At 51.7% G+C, this 20,424-nt stretch overlaps 1 protein-coding gene across 1 annotated transcript in view; it reads right to left on the reverse strand.

Moving 5' to 3' along the window:
• Positions 1-20,424, reverse strand: part of PDIA5 (protein disulfide isomerase family A member 5) — a 92,843-nt gene that overhangs the window by 59,941 nt on the left and 12,478 nt on the right. Inside the window, exons 2-3 of the mRNA XM_041758725.1 lie at positions 12,994-13,120; positions 9,973-10,060 (exon numbers count right to left, since the gene is read on the reverse strand). Coding sequence (XP_041614659.1) covers positions 9,973-10,060; positions 12,994-13,120 — 215 coding nt within the window. The remainder of the gene's footprint in view (positions 1-9,972; positions 10,061-12,993; positions 13,121-20,424) is intronic.

A 20,424-nucleotide genomic window follows, 5' to 3' on the forward strand; every position in this document is an offset into this window, starting at 1 on the left:
ACACGAATGTCGGGAACTGTTTGTTACCTGAGGTCCTCAGGAAGGTGTTGACAGAGTAAAACCTGCTGGTGCCCAATGAAAGCCTGGTATCTTGGAATTCTCAATAGCGGTAAGGCCCTGACTATAGACAGGCATTCAGAGACCCGGAGGAAGGGGAGTAGCCAAAAGGACACGGGTCAAGAGACACACAGACAAGGATGTATCACTACATGCGAGGGGCAACAGGGACAGCTCTGGACAAAACAAGTCTCCAGAAGCCTAGTGAGTAGACAGCCCATTCTAAGAAGAAGAACAAACTACAGTACAGATCTGCAGCTCCCCATCCTCGCAGCTCATCAGAATCACCTGGGGGTGTTTAAAAAAATACTGATTAACCCTTCCCTGATCATTACTTCAGACTCTCTGCCTAAGGCCCAAGCAAGTTTGGTTTTTTTTTTTTTTTTAAAGCAGCTCAGTTTTTATTTTTTTTATTTATGATAGTCACAGAGAGAGAGAGAGAGGCAGAGACATAGGCAGAGGGACAAGCAGGCTCCATGCACCGGGAGCCCGACGTGGGATTCGATCCCGGGTCTCCAGGATCGCGCCCTGGGCCAAAGGCAGGCGCTAAACCGCTGCGCCACCCAGGGATCCCAAGTTTGGGTTTTTTAAAGCTCAAATGTGTGCCACAGGCCACCTGCTATATGCCGTCAGACCAGGATAAGAGGAAAACATTCTACAATGCTGACGGGGATACAAAATCTGACCGGGTATTGACAAAAGCCAAAGGGAGAAAGGAGAAAGCTTCAGTGAAGTGCCGCGTCTGCAATATGTACACTCCTGCAATTCTCCTAATAAGAAATGTCTGTCTGGTGCCATTGACTGTTTACAGAGTGCTCGTGCCTAATCTCATCTAACTTGGTTTCCTTCCTGTTAGATCAATGGATCTCAAAACATGGTCCCCGGACCAGCAGCATCAGCACCACCCAAGTTAGAAATGCAAATTCTCAGCCCCATTCCCAAACCTACTGAATCACGACTCTGCAGGTACCTGAGCAACCACGTTTCGGGGAGCCCTCCCGGCGATCCTGCTGCTTGCCACTGTCCTGGCTCTGGCTCTTGCTCCTCACCTCAACCTCAACAAGGTTTGGCTTCCCCTGTGGCCTCCATCAGCCCCTCAGTGACCTCATCTGTCTCATGGCTTTCCTCATAACCTCACCATACTCGGCCAAGTCTGCCCAATGGCCAGCCAGGGGCAGCCAGCTACCCTGCCCGTGCAGGGCCCTCTCTCCGTATCACTGAGCATGGGCTCGGTGAGGGTATCTCAGCCACTGGTCTCCACTGGTCCCCTCTGACTAAACCACATGAAAAACTTTTCCTGCGAGGTATGACAGCCGCTTAAGGAAGTCCCTTCATCTCCCACCTGTTCACATACCTTGCCACCTTCTACAGCCATCGGCTTCACCACCTTCTACAGCCATCGGCTTCACCAGCCCCAGTACAGACAACTTAAACCATTCAGCTCAATTTTAAAAGCAACACTCATCAATGGACCAAGAAAGTCGTGGAACAGCATTTTAAGTGTAACAATGCACTTTGCAAATTCAAGAAGCCTGTCTTACTGGAGAGGTATGTGTGGGTCAGAGAGGGGCCCACCTTCCTGCCCCCACCACAACACAGGCCCAGGCTTTTCCCTCCCTGTTTAGTCCTACCTGGAGTAGCCACCACTGCAGCCACTGCAGCTTCTGGCCCCAGAGCCTGGCAAACAGCAGGGACTCAAAAGAAATGCATGATGAATTCCAAAAGGACAGACTAATAACTAGGAAATGGTTGCTCCCCCAAGATGGCGAGGGCACTTAGAGAAAGGGAATCTAGAGAGAAGGGATCAGCGGGGATGGGGAGGAGATCCATATGGGCCAGGAGGACACATCAGAAAGCCCCAGGAAAGGCAGCCCACGGAATCCAATTGCTGGAAACTCGTACCCTAAAGCCCAGCGGGGAAGCCATACCTGCCTCCACTGACAAGAGCTATTATTTGCCCTGCCCGCAGAGGCTCTGCGGTGAAGCCAGGCTGACAGGCAATAGGTATGTTTGCAAATGACTGCATCTAAGGTGCCCTTTCCCTGCCTGAGCTAATTCCCCAGGAGAGAGGACTCCACTCGGGATGTTTACAACTGCTCACTTGGCGCTTGCCTTGTCCAGCTTTGTTCTGCTGCGCTCAACTGTTTCTGGGTGAGCACCTGCTGTTCATCCAGCTGCAACAAGAAATAGTGGCTGGGGCAGGAATCGATCTTGAGCATCCCAGGCCTCCTTCAGCCCCATCCTAGCACCCGGAAGGGGCACCCAACCAGCCTGCTCACACTGCCACACCCGAGCGGGCCGCTCAGACTTTGCAAGGCAGCCAACCGAGGGGAGAAGCGCCACCCCATGCTGGCTCTCTTCCATCCCACCTGGCTGCCAGCCTCTTCCTGTGACTTTTACGAAGCAGAGGGAGGAGTGACCGGGTTCAGAATCATTCCAACTCCAATCCCTGCCTTCATCTGCCAGAACCTGCTCCAAGGGAAAGTCTCGCTGCTACAGCTGTAGGTCCCTGGTGAGTTCAGGACAGGCCTGGGGCTAAGACTCCAAAGCAAGCGCCTCAGCTGAGTGGAGCTGGGAGGGCACAGAGGTTCTCCCGCCTATTCCTCAGCATGGACCTCCAGCTGCAGGTCTGGCTCAGCCTGTAGCCCCCACTCCAGTTAAGTGAGTCACAGCTGTCTCTGCCACAGGATTCCTTGTTGCAGACTCAGCACAACCCGCTTCCCTCTTGGGGTTAGGACATTTTCCAAGGATTCCCTCTTCTCTCCTGCTCCAGACACACACACAAATACACAGACGTCAATGCTTATAATCCTGGAGGGGTCTGTGAGGAGGTGGCTTTCTGGCCCATCTAAGCACCTCTGGCCCAGACCTCCCACAGGCCCGCACTTCCCTTCTCCCGCTGTGTTTCTGTCCGCAGCAGTGCGTCTCCACATCTGACCGTGTCCACTGTCACCCCCATCAGAAATGTCTGCTCCGGGAAGGTGAGGGCTTTGTTTGGTTCAGAGCTGGTTCTGCAGGGTTAGAGGCAGCTGGCACATAGCAGGTGCTCTCTACGTAGCCTGAGCGAGTGAGTGAGTCAACAATGATGTCTTAAGGCTCTACACACCTCTGGCTTTCTGGGCTCTGTCTCCTGAACACCAGGAGTCCTGCCAGGTGACAATTCCTAATAGTACTTTCTCTGACTGGCTCCCCTTCCTCCTGTTTCTCTGAGTATGTGTGCGTATGCCTGTGCATGTGCACACACGCAGGTGCTAATTGTTCGGTACAGACAATAAAAGTTTTAGAGTTCAAGAAGGGAAGTGAAACTACCCAAGCTCAGGACCTTAAAAGGATCTGGGTTGGTAGATTAAGCACGACTAATTGATTTATTGGCTACCTCCCTCTCTACCTCCCTTCCACAGCCAGGGAGTGAGGCTATGGGGGAAAAAGGCAGGGAGACAAAGGCAGTCATCAGGGAAATGAGAGGCTTTGTTGGAAGGCAGAAGGAGGGAGGAAACCACCATGGATCCCAGAGAGTGGACTGCCATGCAAAGGCCCTTGCTGCCAGTCCCCTGACCGTCCGGCAAGAACCAGCCAGACTGTCTGCTAGGGAGGCTGGAACCCTGCCTTGGGTTCCATCGGCCTGTTTACTCACCCTGACCTGCTACATCCTATCCTGCCCCACCCACCTGGGCCCTTCTCTACACAGAATGTGGAGGGAAGATTCCAGGGGCCTATACACACTTCCCTCCCCACCCCCAGCCCAGGGAGACAAAGACTCACACACGTGTATTTGTACGAGCACGGCATGGCTGCTGCAGGTGCATGGGGCTGTGCTTTCGAGATCTTTGTGTACAGTCACGGTCATCCAAGAGGCTGGCCACTCCCACTCCAGGGAATTAGACCCACGGGTGAAAGCAAGGCGCTAGAGGCTCAGGGAGGGAAACCCTGCCTTTCCCAAGTCACAGCATATGGGACCAGACACTCCCTAAAGGAAGGGCCAGCTGCCAGCCAGAGGAACTGGTGGCTTCGAGATCTGGCTCTGCCATCAGCCAGCCTGTGACCTCTGGTGAGGCCCTTGGTTTCCCGAGGTGCAAAATGCAGGAGTTGTCCACATGAGGTGAACCGCACTTCCAATTCCCCTACAGCCTTCAGTACTACGAAAACATAAAGCAGGCTGCCTATATCGTGTAACAGGCCAATCAGGAGCCAGACCACAGGACCGAGGATGGAGACTCAGAAAGAACTGAACCTCAGGCATCACCCTCCAGCCCCCAAACAGGGTCCTCGCTCAACTGGTGGGCAGCCACACACAGCAGGGCACGAGGCAGAGCAGACTTCTGGCCACGACATGCCTCTGGCTAACCTGGACTTTCTGGGTTCCGTTGTCCCATCAAAGCAGTAGTAAAATCTCTTTCTCGGGCAGCCCGGGTGGCTCAGCGGTTTAGCGCCGCCTTCAGCCCAGGGCATGATCCTGGGGTCCCGGGATCGAGTCCTACATTGGGCTCCCTGCATGGAGCCTGCTTCTCCCTCTGCCTGTGTCTCTGCCTCTCTCTCTGATGGACCCATGGCCCCTGAGGGTGGACAGGTCAGGAAATGTAGGAAGGGCCTCACTCCTGAGACGTGAAGAAATGGGAGAGGACTAGGAGAGAGTGAGCAGGAAATGCTGTCAGAGTGACCGCTAGGTGCCACATCCCCAGGACAACCTGAAAGAACACAGCTGGAGGGCATGAGGCAAGAGACAGAGAACAGCCTGGAACAGCAGGGCCTTAAAGCTGGACCAGCCTTGGGGGTCGCACAGCACCCTCGGATGAGAGACTTGGGACAACAGGGATCCTCCTGGGCTTGGCTGGTCTGTATGGAACCTACCTCCAGAAGACACAGAATGAAGGAACGCAGCACAGTTAATAAAAGGGACGGGAATAAGAGAGTGGGGCGTGTCCTCTCCTCGCCCTCAGGCCCCCCACAGCCCAGTGGTTCTCAGGCTGGGCTCCTCAGCAGGGACATGGCCCCCCAACGAGCACAGGACAACGTGTCCGGGAGGCATGTGAAGCCACAGCATAAACGTGGCACTTCTCCTGGAAATCTGCTTTGTCCCCTGGTAAGTAATGTTAAACATGCTACCTTCAAGAAGAAGCAAATGCTACATTCAAATAATTTTTAGGAGAAAACAGAAGACTTCAAAATATGTTATGCCTGCCCTGGAAGGCCTCAAGTCTTAGATCTGGGAAGCCAGCACTGCTCCGGGGGTACTAAGCAGATGGGAAGAAGACGGCTGGGAAAAAGGAAAATGTGGCTCGGTGATGACCTTAAACCCTCAGGAAAAGCAAGCAGTCTCGGCCCAGTGAGAATCAGCCTTGGGAATTAGCATACCAGGCACAGCTCCTGCCTGCTGGCTCCAGCTCCGCTGCCCCGACAGCAGCGCTCCGCGCCAAGGCCGAGCCCGATGCCAGGCTGCAGGGCACGAGGGGAATACCAACTCCCTCGCACACAGCGCACTTCACAGCCGGACAACCACCACCAGCCAGCTCGAGCGTGGCTGCTGAAGTCTGAGCCAGGAGGTAGAGTGAGGGGAAGGGAGAGCTGACAAATCCGTGGACAGAAGCCAGACACCCTACAGACACCTCACAGCAACAAGCTACAGGGCCTGGGCCCTGGGAGAAAACCCACACAGGGGGGTGCGTGTGTCTGCAATCACATGCGCATGGGGATGGAGGGAAGAGCCAGAAAATCAAGGAAAAGAGGAAAAGAAATACTCAGATACAGAAGAGAGGGGGAAGACCAAAAAAACTGGGGGAGGCAGGGACCCAGAGATGGGTAAGAGGCAGCAGACACTATTAGGGAAGAGGGGAGGGAACAAAGCAGGAGAGAGGACAGCAGCTCAGAGGAAGGACAGGAGAGACATAAGGAACAGACACTCAGAACGGGGGGGGGGGGGGTGACACAGAGAAAGACCCCCCCGCCCCCAAAGACTGCCACATACTTACACGGATACACACTACACACCAAACCTGGCAGCTTCCAGGGTTTTCTGAACCAGCCTATTCAGAGATGGAGAGCAAACTGGAAGATTCAACTCCACGGTGCACGCAAGTTTAAACTGAGGCCCAGATAGGGGCAGTGACTTGCCAAAGGTCCCACAGCTACCAGCCGTCAGTCTAGCCTCAAAGCCAGGCCCCATGACTGACAGTCCTCCAGGTCCCACTCCATCTCAAACTCCTCAAGGGTCAGAGCAAAACACCCCGCGCACTGGGGCTGACTCTCTCATGCTCAGAACTTTCTTCAGGGGCATCCTCTCAACAACCAAGGGATCCTCATCCAAGAAAGAGCCACTGAAGAAGGCACGCACCATTTCTCCCCCTCGGCTGCTTCCAGGAACGCCCTGAACGATCCTGCCCAGATGAAAAGTAACAGTAAAAATGGGGTCTCACGTCTAAGCCATGTTCTAGAAAGAACTCCCACTTACTGGCTCCTCACCACAGACTGCTGGAAAGGCAGCAGAATGTGTACTATTGTCCCATCTACAGATGAGGGAACGTCCAAGGACACCGGGCTAGTAAGAAGCAGAGCTGACCCTTCAATCCAGGCCTCTGCCATTATTCTGCGTATCTTCAGACACTTTACACCAGAGCACTGTCTCCTTGCCCTGGAATGCCCCCTGTTCCCTTCACCTGTCTTTTAAGGGAGAAAAGCAGAGTGGGCTCTTCCCTCGAGACCTCCTGGTCACTGCCCGCCCCCCCAAGCCCTGGCATCCTCATCCTAGTCTCCAACACTCTGCTGGCAAGGCAGGAGGCTCAGCTGGAAAGGCTGAGAGATGGGGAACCTCAGGAGGGCCCATGCGAGGGGCGGCTGAGCACCTGCTATTGCACAGCAGATGCTGGCTCTGTCCCACCTCCTCACTCCACTGCAGACAGCAAGAGAACGTGTTCCCAAGAGCGCTTCCGCCCATCCCCAGGGCATCTCGTTCAGATGCATAAACACAGACTGAACACATTAAGGATGGAGTGAGAGCTGTCACCGCCGGGGCCCGGGGTAATGTGGCGGGTTCCCCTAATGGTTCACAGGGCACGTTCAGAAGTCCAGGAGCAGGAGTGGCCGAGCAGGAGGGCAGAAGCAGCCCACGCCCTGCGGGACAGGAGCCCTGAGTTCAGTCCCTTGGGCTGCTCTGGGAAGATCTCACTGCACCCTGCCTCTGACTTCAAACCTGGACACAGATACTCCTGCTCCCGACACAATCCATTTGCGCTCCATGATCCATCTACTTATCTAAACTATTCTTTTTTTTTTTTTTTTAAGATTTTATTTATTTATTAGAGACAGAGACAGAGAGACAGAGAGACAGACAGGCAGAGGGAGAAGCAGGCTCCATGCAGGGAGCCCAATGCGGGACTCGATCCGGAGACTCCAGGATCAGGCCCTGGGCTGAAGGCGGGGCTAAACCGCTGAGCCACCTGGGCTGCCCTTATCTAAACTATTCTAAAAGCCAGGTAACATTTCGGTTTATACTTTCTCTTAGAGGGATGAACTGAGGGGTGACTACATGGAACGGTCTATCCTTTTGTCTTCAGGTTAACTCTTTAAGCTCCATGGTGCCCCCTTAGATTTTCAGGATTATTTCTCCCATTGGCACTTTCATGGACTCCAGACATCACGTCTCCAAGCAAGCCCTGAATTCTAATGTTCTAACCGCGGCCCATTCAGCCGTGCCCCTGCTGAGAGCAGAGCAGCACTGCTGCCTCCATCCATACCCATCAGGAGGGGACCCCGGGCTGTGCGGGCTGTGCACAGGGCCCACACCACAGGGGGCTGCCTGCAGGGAAAGCCAGAGCACTTCAAAGACCAGGTACTCAAAGGTCTTTGCCCCAAATTATAACTCTACTTTCACTGTGATGCTTTTCTCAACCTTTCCAGGCAGAAAAAAGTGACAGCCCTCACACCCGTAGCCTCCATTGACTGCACTTCTCACGTGGACTGTAATCACTGGGTTTGGAGTCGGCTTCCTCCTTGCACACTGAGCTCCTGAGGATACTAAGCACTTAGGAATGTTGCAGGTGAAGGCAGCAACCACACCAAAGCTCTTCTTCCCATTTCTGCCCCCTGCACGCCTAAGAACTTCCTGTGATGAGGCTCTATCAGACAGGCAGGAGTAGTGGCATCTCCAGATATGGAGCTTCCGGCCCCTCTAGAAGGCTCTGTCACTTTGCCCATCACACAGTGCACTCCTGGTAAAATGTGGGAGACTGAAGACAAACCTAGGAGACGAGGACACTCTTAGACCAGCTGTGAACTAGAACTGACCACTGGCCAGGACCTCACCAAGGGTCTGGTGAGAAATCTCCTCCACTAAACTGGTGTTTGAATAAACTAGGAGGTGCGAGGCCAGAGAGAGGGGTGCACACGTGCACACACACACACGCCTACAGCAAACACCACTCAGCTGAGACTTCTCCTGGTCTCATTCAGCGCTTTGTCAAAATATCACTCTCTGTTCGATTCTCTCCAATCATGGGCAGGACGACCTTGAGGGCATCAACTTCTAAATCCGTGCATCCCAGAAGTTCACTCACAAAACGGCCATTTAGAATTCAGATTGAAGGGGAGGAAGGCAGCACTGGAGGGGGGCCCTAAAGTTCAGTTAACCCACAGGCTGGTGGCCGGGCTGTGGCTCAGGCAAGAACAGCTTCAGGAAAGGTTAAGAAGCCCTTTGTAGGCCATCCAGGAAAAGAACTTTTCCCCCCGCAGAAACCATCTCTTCCCTGTACTAACAAAAATGCGGTATTTTCCTTCTCCCCTCCTTTTCCCAGGCCCATATCCCTGATAAACCCTAAGTCCAGGTGAGAGCTGGAGCTGGACACAGTGACCCTGGAGACACTTCCAGGCCTCAGTCAGAAGCGGATGTAAATGCTGATATCCACCAAGTCCACAGCGCCTTGTATCCAGTAGGTGCTCAAACATACAAGGGACAAACCTGCTCTCAGTTGCTGCTTTTCCTAAGCTCATTCACTGTCTACGTGCCTTCTGTACTTAGGCCAACCAATACCAAACCGGGAGCTAATTATATAACAAGGCGGTGTGGGTATGTGCACGCGCACACACACGGTGCACTAATCACAGAGAGACGTGGAAATCATTCCTAATGACTGACCGGAAAGGGAAGCTGAGCACACCCTGGACTCCAACTCCTACACTCAGAAGAATCGGAGGAATTCCATCAAGAGCCCCCTTCCCACACGGAGAAGGAGCCCCCGCCCCTTCCTACGGACACCTTCCCGTGGGCTGCTGTTTGATCCTAACACCTTAACACTGACGAGAAAGTCTCCGGGAGGAGGGAGGAGAAAGGGGAGGAGAAGCAGCGGGCTGTGCTGGCACCGGGATGGGACAGGCAGGGCGGGCAGGGGGACGCAAGTCAGAGGAGAGCGCTGGGAGGGCAAAGCCACCTGTCCAGCACTGATCCAGTGGAGCCACCTCGGCAGGCAGGCAGCAGCCCCTCCGACTAGCTGATTGCACCAGGCTTGTGCTGTGGGCACTGGTGACTTCTGTTAATGACCTGGGCTGGGTGTAAAGCCCATGGTTCTTGCGGCGGACCCCTCCCATGCAAGCCCACGGGGTGACCCTGAAAATAACCTTGCCTCTCTGGGCATCGAGGCCCCCTCTATAAAACAAGCCCCTCTGGGAAGAAAAAAAATCAAGTGACACAGGACAACAGAGTAACAAGTAAAAGCAATGTGGAAAAAGGGAAGAGGGGTGGGGCTGGAAGGAACAGGTGGGAGAGCCAGCACCGCCCCCTCTCCAGTCCATGGGTGACCCGGCAGGAAGGTGAGAGAGGCTTTCCCACAGCAATTTTTGGGTCACACCCCGTCCTCCCTACCCCACCCTCCAAATCCCCCCAAGGACGCCCTGCCCCCCAGCCCCACGCCCCGCGGCCCCAGGACATACCCACAGTCTACCCAGCAGATGGTGCCTTGTCCTTTCACTGCCTGGGCCACAGTGGATAATAACCTGAGATGACTTTCAGCTGCAGCCTCTGTAAAAAAATAAAAATAAAAATAAACATCTGTGCCCAAGCATACTAGGGCCAACCCTGCCATCCTCCCTTAGGGGCAAGGAAGGATGGAGACGCCGTCCCGGAAGGGAGGTCCCGAGCACCAGTTAAAACACCAACCCTGGGATCAACAGTCCGTGAGAACTCTTCTCAGAAACCCCCTATTCCTGCCAGCCTCCGGACCCCTCCTCACAGACACGGAGCGCCCAACTCACCCCTCCTTTACGCCACACCTCACACCCTACTCTTCTGAGAATCTCTCAGCCAGATCCTCAACTCTCAGTAGAATCTCTGACTCATTACTTTACTCTGTCCCATTACTGGGACAAATTGGGAAAATTCTATAACCAAACGATTATAATTCTATAATGTAGGGAACAAGTTTGCCAATCCCACACTCCTCTGTCCTGGTGCCCAACCTGGGAGCAAGAGGAGGGACCAGATCCTTCCCTTTACCTGTGCATCACCTCCTCACCTCCACTGGGGCTCAGTACAACCTGGTGGTTAAATGAGGTTTATATGTGACACTAGTCTCAGGTGGACCAATGTCAAGCGTACCCAGTCATATTTCACAGCCCATTTGCCCAGAAGCGACAGAAGGGCCAGCCCAGTACCTGGAGGGTCAGCGGCAAAAACACGCACTATGTCTTGGGGCTGGGTGGAGTGAACACACAAAAAGGAAGTTTTTCATTGGTCCAGGCATTTGGGCAAAGCCCTGGAAGCTATAGGAGGAGGACAGGTCCTTGGGGATGGAGCCTCGTGGCCAGGATCTCAACACTGCCAGCTTGCGAGGGTGCTGCTGCAGAGCGGCTGTGGCCAGTGTGGTACCTTATCCCATCATACCTATGCGCTCACCTGAAGGGCCGACCACGCAGACCCTGGTGGGGAGAGCAGGTCGGCTGCCTCCCCCATCAAAAACCATAAGGTACATTCCAAAGCCGAGCTGAAATGATGTCTGAATTATTTGCCTCCACAGATCTCCTTTTCTAGTGTGGATAATGGCAGCTGTTTGTGAATACACAGCATGCTGAGCCTTTCATGGAAGTGAACAAAAAGCATCTTTCTAGAGACCTGCACGGAGCCAGTCAAAGGGGGCGCTCCCAGGAACCCCCACCAGCACAGCTGGAGGAGTGAGCGCAGCAGAGGTGCGAGAAGCCATCGCTCCAGGGCTCATCCGGGCTCAGACCTGGCTCGATGGGGCAGGGAGGGAGGCTGAAGTAGAGCTGCATGAAGTACCCCCTCCTAGGGGAAAGGGAGGCCCTGCTTGGGAGGATGGGAGTGGGAGAAAATCTAGTCACCGCACTGCTCCAAAAGCCCACTGAGGGTCACGTGTCTGGCTGCAGGCCGGGGCAAGGAGGCGGGAAGGTCCAGCCACCCAGCAGTGCAAGGCAGAGAGGAGCCCAGGAAGCCCCAGAAGCCCCAGAAGCCCCACTGCCAACGAACCAGCCAGTGGCTGGGTGAGGGGCAGAGGAGAAAGTATGAGTGATCCAGGCCCTGCGTCCTGCCCCACAACTACCATAATCATTTCCTGATCTGAGAGCCCTCCCGTCACTGCAGGATTAATATATTTCTTCCTACCCTCCAGCAGAGGAAACAAGGTAGGGCCAGCACAGAGGACCAGCTCTATCATCTACGGGCTGCTAGATCTCAGACGAGTCAGCTAGTCGCCATCTGCCTCAGTTTCCCCACTGGTAAACTGGACGCTATCTGACAACTTGTGGTGCCTCCCACACCAAATGCTCCAAACGGGAGCGTGTCCCAGGAATTCCCTGCAGAGTCTGTAAGATGATGAGCTTCTCTAACGGGACCTTCCCAGAGAAGAAACTGAGCGTGTTTCTGCACTGGCATCCACCCAGCTCCCCGAGCAACCAAAGGGGGTAGCCATGCTTATTCAGGGCCCTGCACCCCAGGCCTCAGGAGCAACTCTGCTGCTCCCTTGCCTCAATTTCCCCCTATTCCTGACAACAGAGAAATGCTAGAAACATGCTAGCCTCCCAACAACCACCTCAGGAAGTATGTGCCAAGCCCTCAAAAGGGCAAGAAGTAGCAAGTGCCAGGGCGCTCAGAGGATGCAGGCTTCAGGGAAGACACACGTCCAAAACATCCATCAGCCCCTAGTGCCAATGAGTGTCAAGGATGAGCTGCCAGGGAGAACTGTGCCCGGAACTGGCCCAGCCACTGGCTGTTGCTTCTCCAGGGCACAGAAAACTTGGCATCCTTAGAAGCAGTGAAAACACTTAGCTCTGCTGGAACAACATCAACAGTCAGATGTTCAAAGTCACAGCCAAGAGCTGAGCAAACCACTCTCCATCCACTATGTCCCTGCCAGCCTCAAGGTCAGCAGAGGCCAGCCACTGCTCCTACCCCCGCTCAAACTGCTCTGTCTGTTCCTGGAGCCCACTGCAAACTCACTCCCACGTTTTGACCCCAAAGGGGGACAGACGGGGACCAGGCAGGGCCAGGGCTGCCAGCCTGGGTGCATACTCCCAAGCCTGGGACCAATTCAGCTGGCGACAGGCCAACCCAGTCAGTTCATCAACAACTCTGGCGATGCATGCCCCATGCTGGCCGGCCCATACCTGGTCAGGAAACCACAACATCCAACCCCAGTGACCACCATCCTCCATCCCTCTTCACACACACCCTCTCCCTCGTGAGGTAGTGAGAGCCCCAGAGGCTCATCCTAAGAGAGAATGATTATAGGGAACTGAAACGGCCTCTCAGGGATCCAAAACAGACAGAGCAAACACCCCCTGGTGCCTCTGCCTCATCTGGGGAAAGCTGACAAGCCTGATGATCTTCAGGCCCTCCCTGAGTGGTTTCTAGTCCTCAGGTCTCTGCCTCCCACCTGTGCCCCAAACCCAAGCCATCCCATCCCCAAGGGATGACCCCTCAAGGCCAGGATGGGGACTCACCAGATTTGGAGTAAAGCACCAGCACGTTATTCCGGGTCCTGAGAAGTTTTTTCAAGTCCTTGGGGTCAGAAATTCTCTCGATGAGTGAGGAGACCTTTGTGGAGGACAGCCACACTGGCAGGACCACCTGGGGATCAAGAAGCCAAGGTCCGTGAGCCCCAGCTTCCTGCCAGGCCCCAGGAAGAATGGGTGCCTATAGACATACTGTCTAGAACACACTTTACTTCAGAGGTATGAGGGCACACCAACTCTTCTCAGGACACTGTATCAACCTTTCTACCTTATCCCCTCTCCAAATCACCAACAACTTTCCTCCTGGACACTGCCCAGCCCATTCCTAGTCTCCAACTCACTACTCTTCTTCAGGCACTTTTATAAAGCTGTATGGGCTGCATATTACACAAGGATGCTGCATGGACATACCTGCCACCCACTCAACCCAGAACACTCTGGGAAGTCAATATCTGTACTCCACACTGACCCCATCACCATATACCAGAGCAATGTGAAAACTGCATCCCACCTAGACGCACTGAAGCACAAACCCACAGAGAAGTAAGATCACTTCTCATATTTAGGGTGAAAAGGTTTTCAGCTTTTCCCATTCAACTGATGATCTCAGGAGGTCAGTCAACAAGAAGAATGACACAAGTAATTCTTCCCAGAGAATCCTGAGAACATCAGACACTGGAAGGCCCAAGCACCTCTGCAGGCACAAAGAGGGGTGGGCTGGGAGCAGTCTAGGGGAGATGTGTTAAAAGTCTGAATAAGAAACAGTCACACAGCAGATGCCCTTACCCAGCCCACATTGCTGGCCAGCCTAGCTGGCAGTAAACACAGAACTACTATATGGAGAGGGTGATTAAGAAAAGCTCTGCTGGGATACACCAGACAGGCAGCGGAAGTATGGCCCTGAGGGAAAAAAAAAATAAGGGGATTAAGGGAAAGTCTACAAACTGAACCTTGAGATTACCCATCTCCATCAGCCCCCATCCCCCCGACATCTTCCTTCCCTTTTCCAGAATGCTGCCAGCCTTATCCCCCTAAGCAGGAGATTAGAGAATTTTTCTCTGAGAAGCAGAAGAAAAACAACCTAAGGATGGTGATTTTGAGATCTTCCAATGAAACAACTGAGTTCCCCCTGAAATGTCCACGGTGAAGCCCTCTCAGTAAACAAATGCCCTCTATCTCCTCCTCACACTCAGAGAGTCTCCAATGCATGTGCCAGTGTCTTGCTATTCAATACAGATAACCCAAGTTTACCAGATATTTAAGGAAAGCCCTCAACATAAAAACAGTGATGAAAATAATCTAAAAGAAAGATACTTAGAAGAAAAGGAAAAGAACAGAAAACAGCTAAACTATAATTATTATTCTCAGAGAAATGAAATGCTGCATCCATAAAACAAGAATACAATGCTACGAGAAAAGAATTGTCAAAGAGAATCAGGAAAAACTCTTGGGAAGTAAAACCATCACAGAAATAAAAAATTTCAATAGGTTGAAAGAGAATTTTTTAAAACTCCTAAAAAATAAAACATAAAAGCAAGAAATAAAAAATAGAAGAAAAATAAAAAAGATGGATCCATTAAGCGCAAGAACCAAATTAAAGTAACCAGAAAAAGAAGTAAAGAGAGGAAAAGAGATAATCAAAAATATACTTCAAGAAAATACGCCAGAATTGAAGAATATAAATCTCCAGTTGAGAGGGTCCTGCATGATGATTAAAAAAAAAAAAGACTCTCACCAAAGTACACTGCTGACAAAGAGGAGATTCTGAAAATTTCAGAGGAAAAAAAAAACAAAAACCCACCACATGCAAAAAGACCAGGTGTCAAAACTGGCCTAAGACTGCTCATCGGCAGAGCAGAGGACAATGAAGCGCTGCCCTCAGGCCTCTCACGCAACATTATCTCCAACTGGAATTCTATATCCAGCCAAAAACTATCTGTCCATTGTGAGTACAGATTTACTTAGGCTTAAGAGCTTACCACCAATAGACCCTTTCTCAGAAAAATACTGGAAGTTATGCTCTATCAAGACCAGTAAAAAATGAGAAAGTCAATGGAACATAGGAAACAAAGGATCCCACAGAGAGAGGCAAGGAGAATTACCATATTAATGGTAAAGAGGAGTCCAGGACAAATATCCTGTAGTCTATAGAGCAACCAGCCCATAATGCAGCCAGGGTAAAGAGTTATGGGTGAATGTGGTCAATAAAAGGAAGCAACTGTGGATTATCTGATATGCTTGACTGTAGTAATCAGTTAAATAATCTGACCAAAGTTACACAGCTAATTAAATAACAGGGCCAGAACCTGAATCCTAGTCTATTTGACCTGATGCCATCTCAGTCCTTTGCCTCTTGGCAGCTAGAAGTCTGGAGCTGCATCTTAGCTCTACCGTTCAGATGCCCAGCCAACATCACTCAACCTTCCACGGCTTAGTACCTTGCATCTGATGTGGAAATAATGATACCTCCCTCGTGGTACTGCTGTGAGGATGAAATGGGGTGACTTATCGAACATGCTTTATAAATCATAAAGCACTCCAATAGATATCAGTTACCGTAATATATAATGCAATTTTCCATCTCAGCAGAGTAGAAGACAGAAATGTGGCTCTCTTCTAGTGTTTCTAAATATAATCTGCCATTGGAATTCAGAGGTTCCTTCTCCCCAAGGTAAAACTATCCAGGAGGAGGAATTGAGGAATTACTTCTTCATTCTGCCCTGCCAGAACTGGGTACAATCCCTGAGGATCCACTGCCCTTATGTAACCCACCTGGAGAGCTCACCAAAAAGTTCATTCCATTATATTAGTACATGTTATTCTACTGCTCCCCGGGAGCTAATGGACTTCAGACTAAAAAGTCCATAGCTCAATGCACATGATTAAAGGAAAAAAAAGAAAAGAACCTGTTGGAAAAACACACTCATGCCATTCTGTTTTTTTTTTTAATTTTATCTAAATTCAATTAATTCACAGATAATGTATTATTGGTTTCAGCGGTAGAGGTCAGTGACTCATCAGTCTTATATAATAGCCAGTGCTCATTACATCACATGCCCTCCTTACTGTCCATCGCCCAGTTACCCCAACCCCCTACCCCCTCACCTCCAGTGACCCTCAGTTTGTTTCCTATGATTAAGAGTCTCTTATGGTTTGTCTCCCTCTCTGATTTGGTCCTCTTTTATTTCTTCCTCTCTGTTTTTAATCCTCAGATAATATGGTCAGTCAGGAAAAACAACTGCCCTTGCCCAGTACCTTGGTACTTTGACCTGTAGACCAGCCCTCCTGAGACTGGCAGGCACCTACACTTCTGGAACTGGGGAGAAGGAAAGGAGATAGGATAGAGGACAGGCACAGTCCCTACCTGCCCAGGCAGGACAGCGGAATGCTGCTGGCCCACAGGGACGGCAAAGCGTCTACAGCAGAAACCTCAAGAGTCAAGTCTTATGACATACCCACAGCTTCCTTTCTGTAAAGCCCAGTAAATCCCTCCAATCATCTAACCAACAGCCACCTTCACAGTAAACAAACCGCTTTCCAGCCAGCCACCAGAGCCTCTGACCCAACGTTTACCCTCACGTAGCAGAGAACTTAAGCTCACAGTGAGAAAGGCACTGAACTGACTTTGCTTGAACACTATCACTCAATATGATCCTAGGGTTTAAACTGGGCACTGCCCAAGGCCAGCCTGGTTTAGAACCCCTTATGGAGGTGTCTCCTCCCCTTACCCCCCAATCCTTACCACTAGTGCCTGGCCCGGGGACAGACCATCACCTTAGCTCACAACCACAGGGCAGCCCAGGAGGACGGCCCTGTCCTCCCTCCCCTAAGCCTCTCCTCCAGCCACTTAACATTCCTCCTTCTCCTCCACTTGTATCTTAACCTTTGCAGTGTGCAGGCTCCTTCCTTTCCTTAAGATGCAGCTCCAGGGAGCCTCGGATCGCCTTGCCAAGCACCTTCCTGCAGACTTCATAAGTCACAACCCACAAACCCTGATAACAACAACAATAACAATGTTAATGATGCACAAACTCTCTGCTTCGTCAAGCCCTCAGGGGGAAGAGGGCAGCATTGAGAAAGTGCTTCAGAAGCCAGTCACCTGCCCAGCCTGCCATGGAACTGTCCCTGGGTGTGGCAGGCTCCTTACATTCTAAGTCACTAGCTTGGGTGGTAGAGGAGAGGGGAAAAAATCCCCTTTGTCCACCACAACTCCTTCTGGCCTTTCCCAATGATTGATTTCTTTCTGTTCACCAACCCTCAGCTTTAACTGTGTTTACATCAGGGCTGAGCTGCCCCCAGGGGCTGGGCTGAGGCCCATGAAACTACTCTACACACACCCGGTGCAGAGCAAAACCCTGCTGGGAAGGACAGCTGCCCTTGTTGCTGCTGCAGGGGAATCCAGGCCCCCAGTGCCACCCGCAACCCTGTCCCAGTGCGTACCCCATCAGACCACCAGGCCCCTCCAGCAGAGTAGCAGGTGCCTCCACCCTCCGCCCCATCCCCACTCAGAGCACACAGCCCCTCCCCAGAGCCCAGAAGCCCTCACCCTGCCTCCACCACGGCCTGCTGGAGGCAACAGGTCTTCTCATCTTCCAGATGCCCTGAGGGCTCTCCTGCCACAAATCAGGCCCAGCCTAGAAGCCCACCCTCATCTTCCCCCTTTGAGGGATTCCCACCCCTCAGACACCACAGAAAGAGCATTGCTTCTGGAGCCAAGCAGAGCTGGGGTCAAACCCAGGTGCCATCACGTATAGCAACATGACCTGAGGTGCTAGCAGCCCCCTCCGGGTGCCATCTCCCCACTTACAAAGTTGGGAGGATAATACGGATACCTCCCTTGTGGGGCTGGCTGAGGATTAAACGAGGGGATAAAGTACACAGAGAACCTAACATAATGCTTGGCATACAGAAGTACATAATAATCATAATTATCTTTATTAGCACTATTAGTGAGACAAATCACAGATAGAGCAAGAACAACAGTGAAACAGGCACCACCTCTTCCTCTCCAGGGTCCTGGCTGCAATCAGGCAAAGCAGCACGTCCAGGCAGGAAGGAGTGTGCACGTACACACATTCACCATAATAAACCCTGAAATAATCACCCATCTGCGTGGCCGCACAGACCAAGAGGCCACACAGCACGTGCCGAACGCTCCTTACAGACTCCGCGCCCATCTGCCCTTCATAAAACCCAACAAGTGGGTACCAGCCTCATCCCACAGATAAGGAAACTGAGGCTCAGAGAGGTTATACCACTTACCAGGGTCACACAGTAGGTAAGCGGCAGAGCTGGGACTAGACCTGGGGTCTCAAGGCTCCTGGCCAGAGGCGGTCTATTTCTCTCAACCCCACAAGCTCCCTGGACCCAAGCAGAAAAGGAGCACTTCCTTCCTACACAGGGCTCTTCAGAGAGGCTGCAAAAGCCTCAAACTTCCAGAATCCCATGGCGAGAAGGGATTTATAACCCTCTGCTTCCTGCAAGCCCAGAGTGTCCCGTTGTATGCCCCAGTTCTCAGGATGCTGGGGCAACTGGCCCAGATGTGCTGTTAATCAGAGGTCGTGTCCAGGAGCCTGTGCCCCTCCCGCCCTAACACACAGCACACACGAGCTCCTCTCTCTTCACTTACCCTCACCCACCACCCCCACCAGACTAATGAGATAAAGAGTGGTACAATTCTAGAAACTAATAGCGAGAACGCTCCTTGCCACATTATACCCTTGGCTTTAAAAAGCTCCAGATCTCTGGGGTGCGTGCCAGCACCCTCACGTTCTCTGCAGCAGGGGAGGCTGGCGTTACAGATTCACTACTCAATGCGGATCATGAAACCAGAGGTATTCAATTATGTAAAAGCAGCTTGCTAAAGGAGAAGGATTTGAAGACACAGAGTCTAGCATTTAGGGAAAAGGGTGGAGGTGGGACTTGACCCTTTCTTGCTCCGTCACCTGAAAAAAGATACCCTTCTTATGTGGGAGCTGTGAAGAAACCGGTTTAATTCAGTGTAACCCACATTTTGCTCAAAATAGTTTTCAAATGTCAGAATCTAAAAGTCTAGACTCTCAAGAAGCTGGTGGTAAAGGGATACAGGAAAAATGTTAAAAACAGATGACCTGAACCCAAGGTCAGAGAACTCGAACTGGCTGAGAATGTAGAGGTGGAGGTTTGGTGGGAACAACTAGAAACCCAAGTTTTGCACTGGATTTACTGGTTGTGTGACCTTGGACAAGTCCTCTCTCTTCTCTAAGTCTCTGTAAAATGAAGGGGCTGAGAGCGAATTTTCCAAAGCCCTTTGCAGTGGTGACATTTTGTTAACTCCATCCTCATGACCACAACCAGTGAAGTACCACAAGGTAATTATACCTTGTGAAAAAAACTGTTGAGTTTCTCTGGGTATGTGGCCACCCACATTAAAAGCCACTCCTCTCAGTCTCCCTTGCAGGAAGTGCGGCTATGTAACTAAATTCCACCCCCCTGAAATACAAGCAGAAATGTTATGTGCAATTGTTCCTAATAGACATCTGGGTCTTCTTAGTCTCCTCCTCCCCATGCCAGATGGAATCTGGACGAGATGGCTGGAACTCAAGCTGCCATCTGGAGACAATGAGGAGAATGGACTTGTTAAAGATGTGTGGTAGTAAGATAGAAGGTACCTGGGCCCCTGACCCACAGGAGTATACACTGGCCCTAGAATATCCCTTTCTAGGCTTCAACATGAGTGAAATATATGATCTCTGTGAGGTACTATCATTCTGGTTGTCCTGGCACACATACTAATAGGTCTTGAGTACCTACTGGAACAAAAGCTTCAACTAGAAAGAAATATTAACACCTGCTCCAGTTGGGATAGTTCAAAGTGTGTAAGGCATTAAATCATGTATTATACTTCAGATAAATTGCTGTACGGAAAGAGACAAAGGACTATGAACAGCTTGATCTTTTGTGTTCTTCCCAATTACCCAAGCTTCATTATGCCTGTTCTCATCAGGTGGTCACTTGGTGACAACTACCCACAAATGAAAGAAAAACTAGCGAGTAGCTCTCCCTGCAACCTCAGCCCTTTACTACTCAGGGGCTCATGGCAGGAGACCAAAGGCCTTGCAGTTGGGCTGGTTGGTTTCCCTGATTTGTGACCCCTTTCAACATTCCTCACGTGCCCTCTCCAGCCTCCAGGCAGCCCTCCAGAGCCAAGGACTCAAAACGCCAGAGGCTGTCCAACACAGTGGGCTCACAAGGCTGTGAGAACTAAATATTTCTAAGTCCATGTCCTCTAGGCTACCATTTCACCCTGGACAGCGTCAGCCCTCTCCCATACCACTCTATCACACTCTGAGGGTGGCAAATACATTCCTTAAGATTCCTTTTTTTTTTTTTTAAGATTTCATTTATTTATTCAGGAGAGACTCAGACAGAGAGAGGGGC

Source organism: Vulpes lagopus, chromosome 1 (genome assembly GCF_018345385.1).
Source record: "Vulpes lagopus strain Blue_001 chromosome 1, ASM1834538v1, whole genome shotgun sequence".
NCBI classification, from domain to species: domain Eukaryota; kingdom Metazoa; phylum Chordata; class Mammalia; order Carnivora; family Canidae; genus Vulpes; species Vulpes lagopus.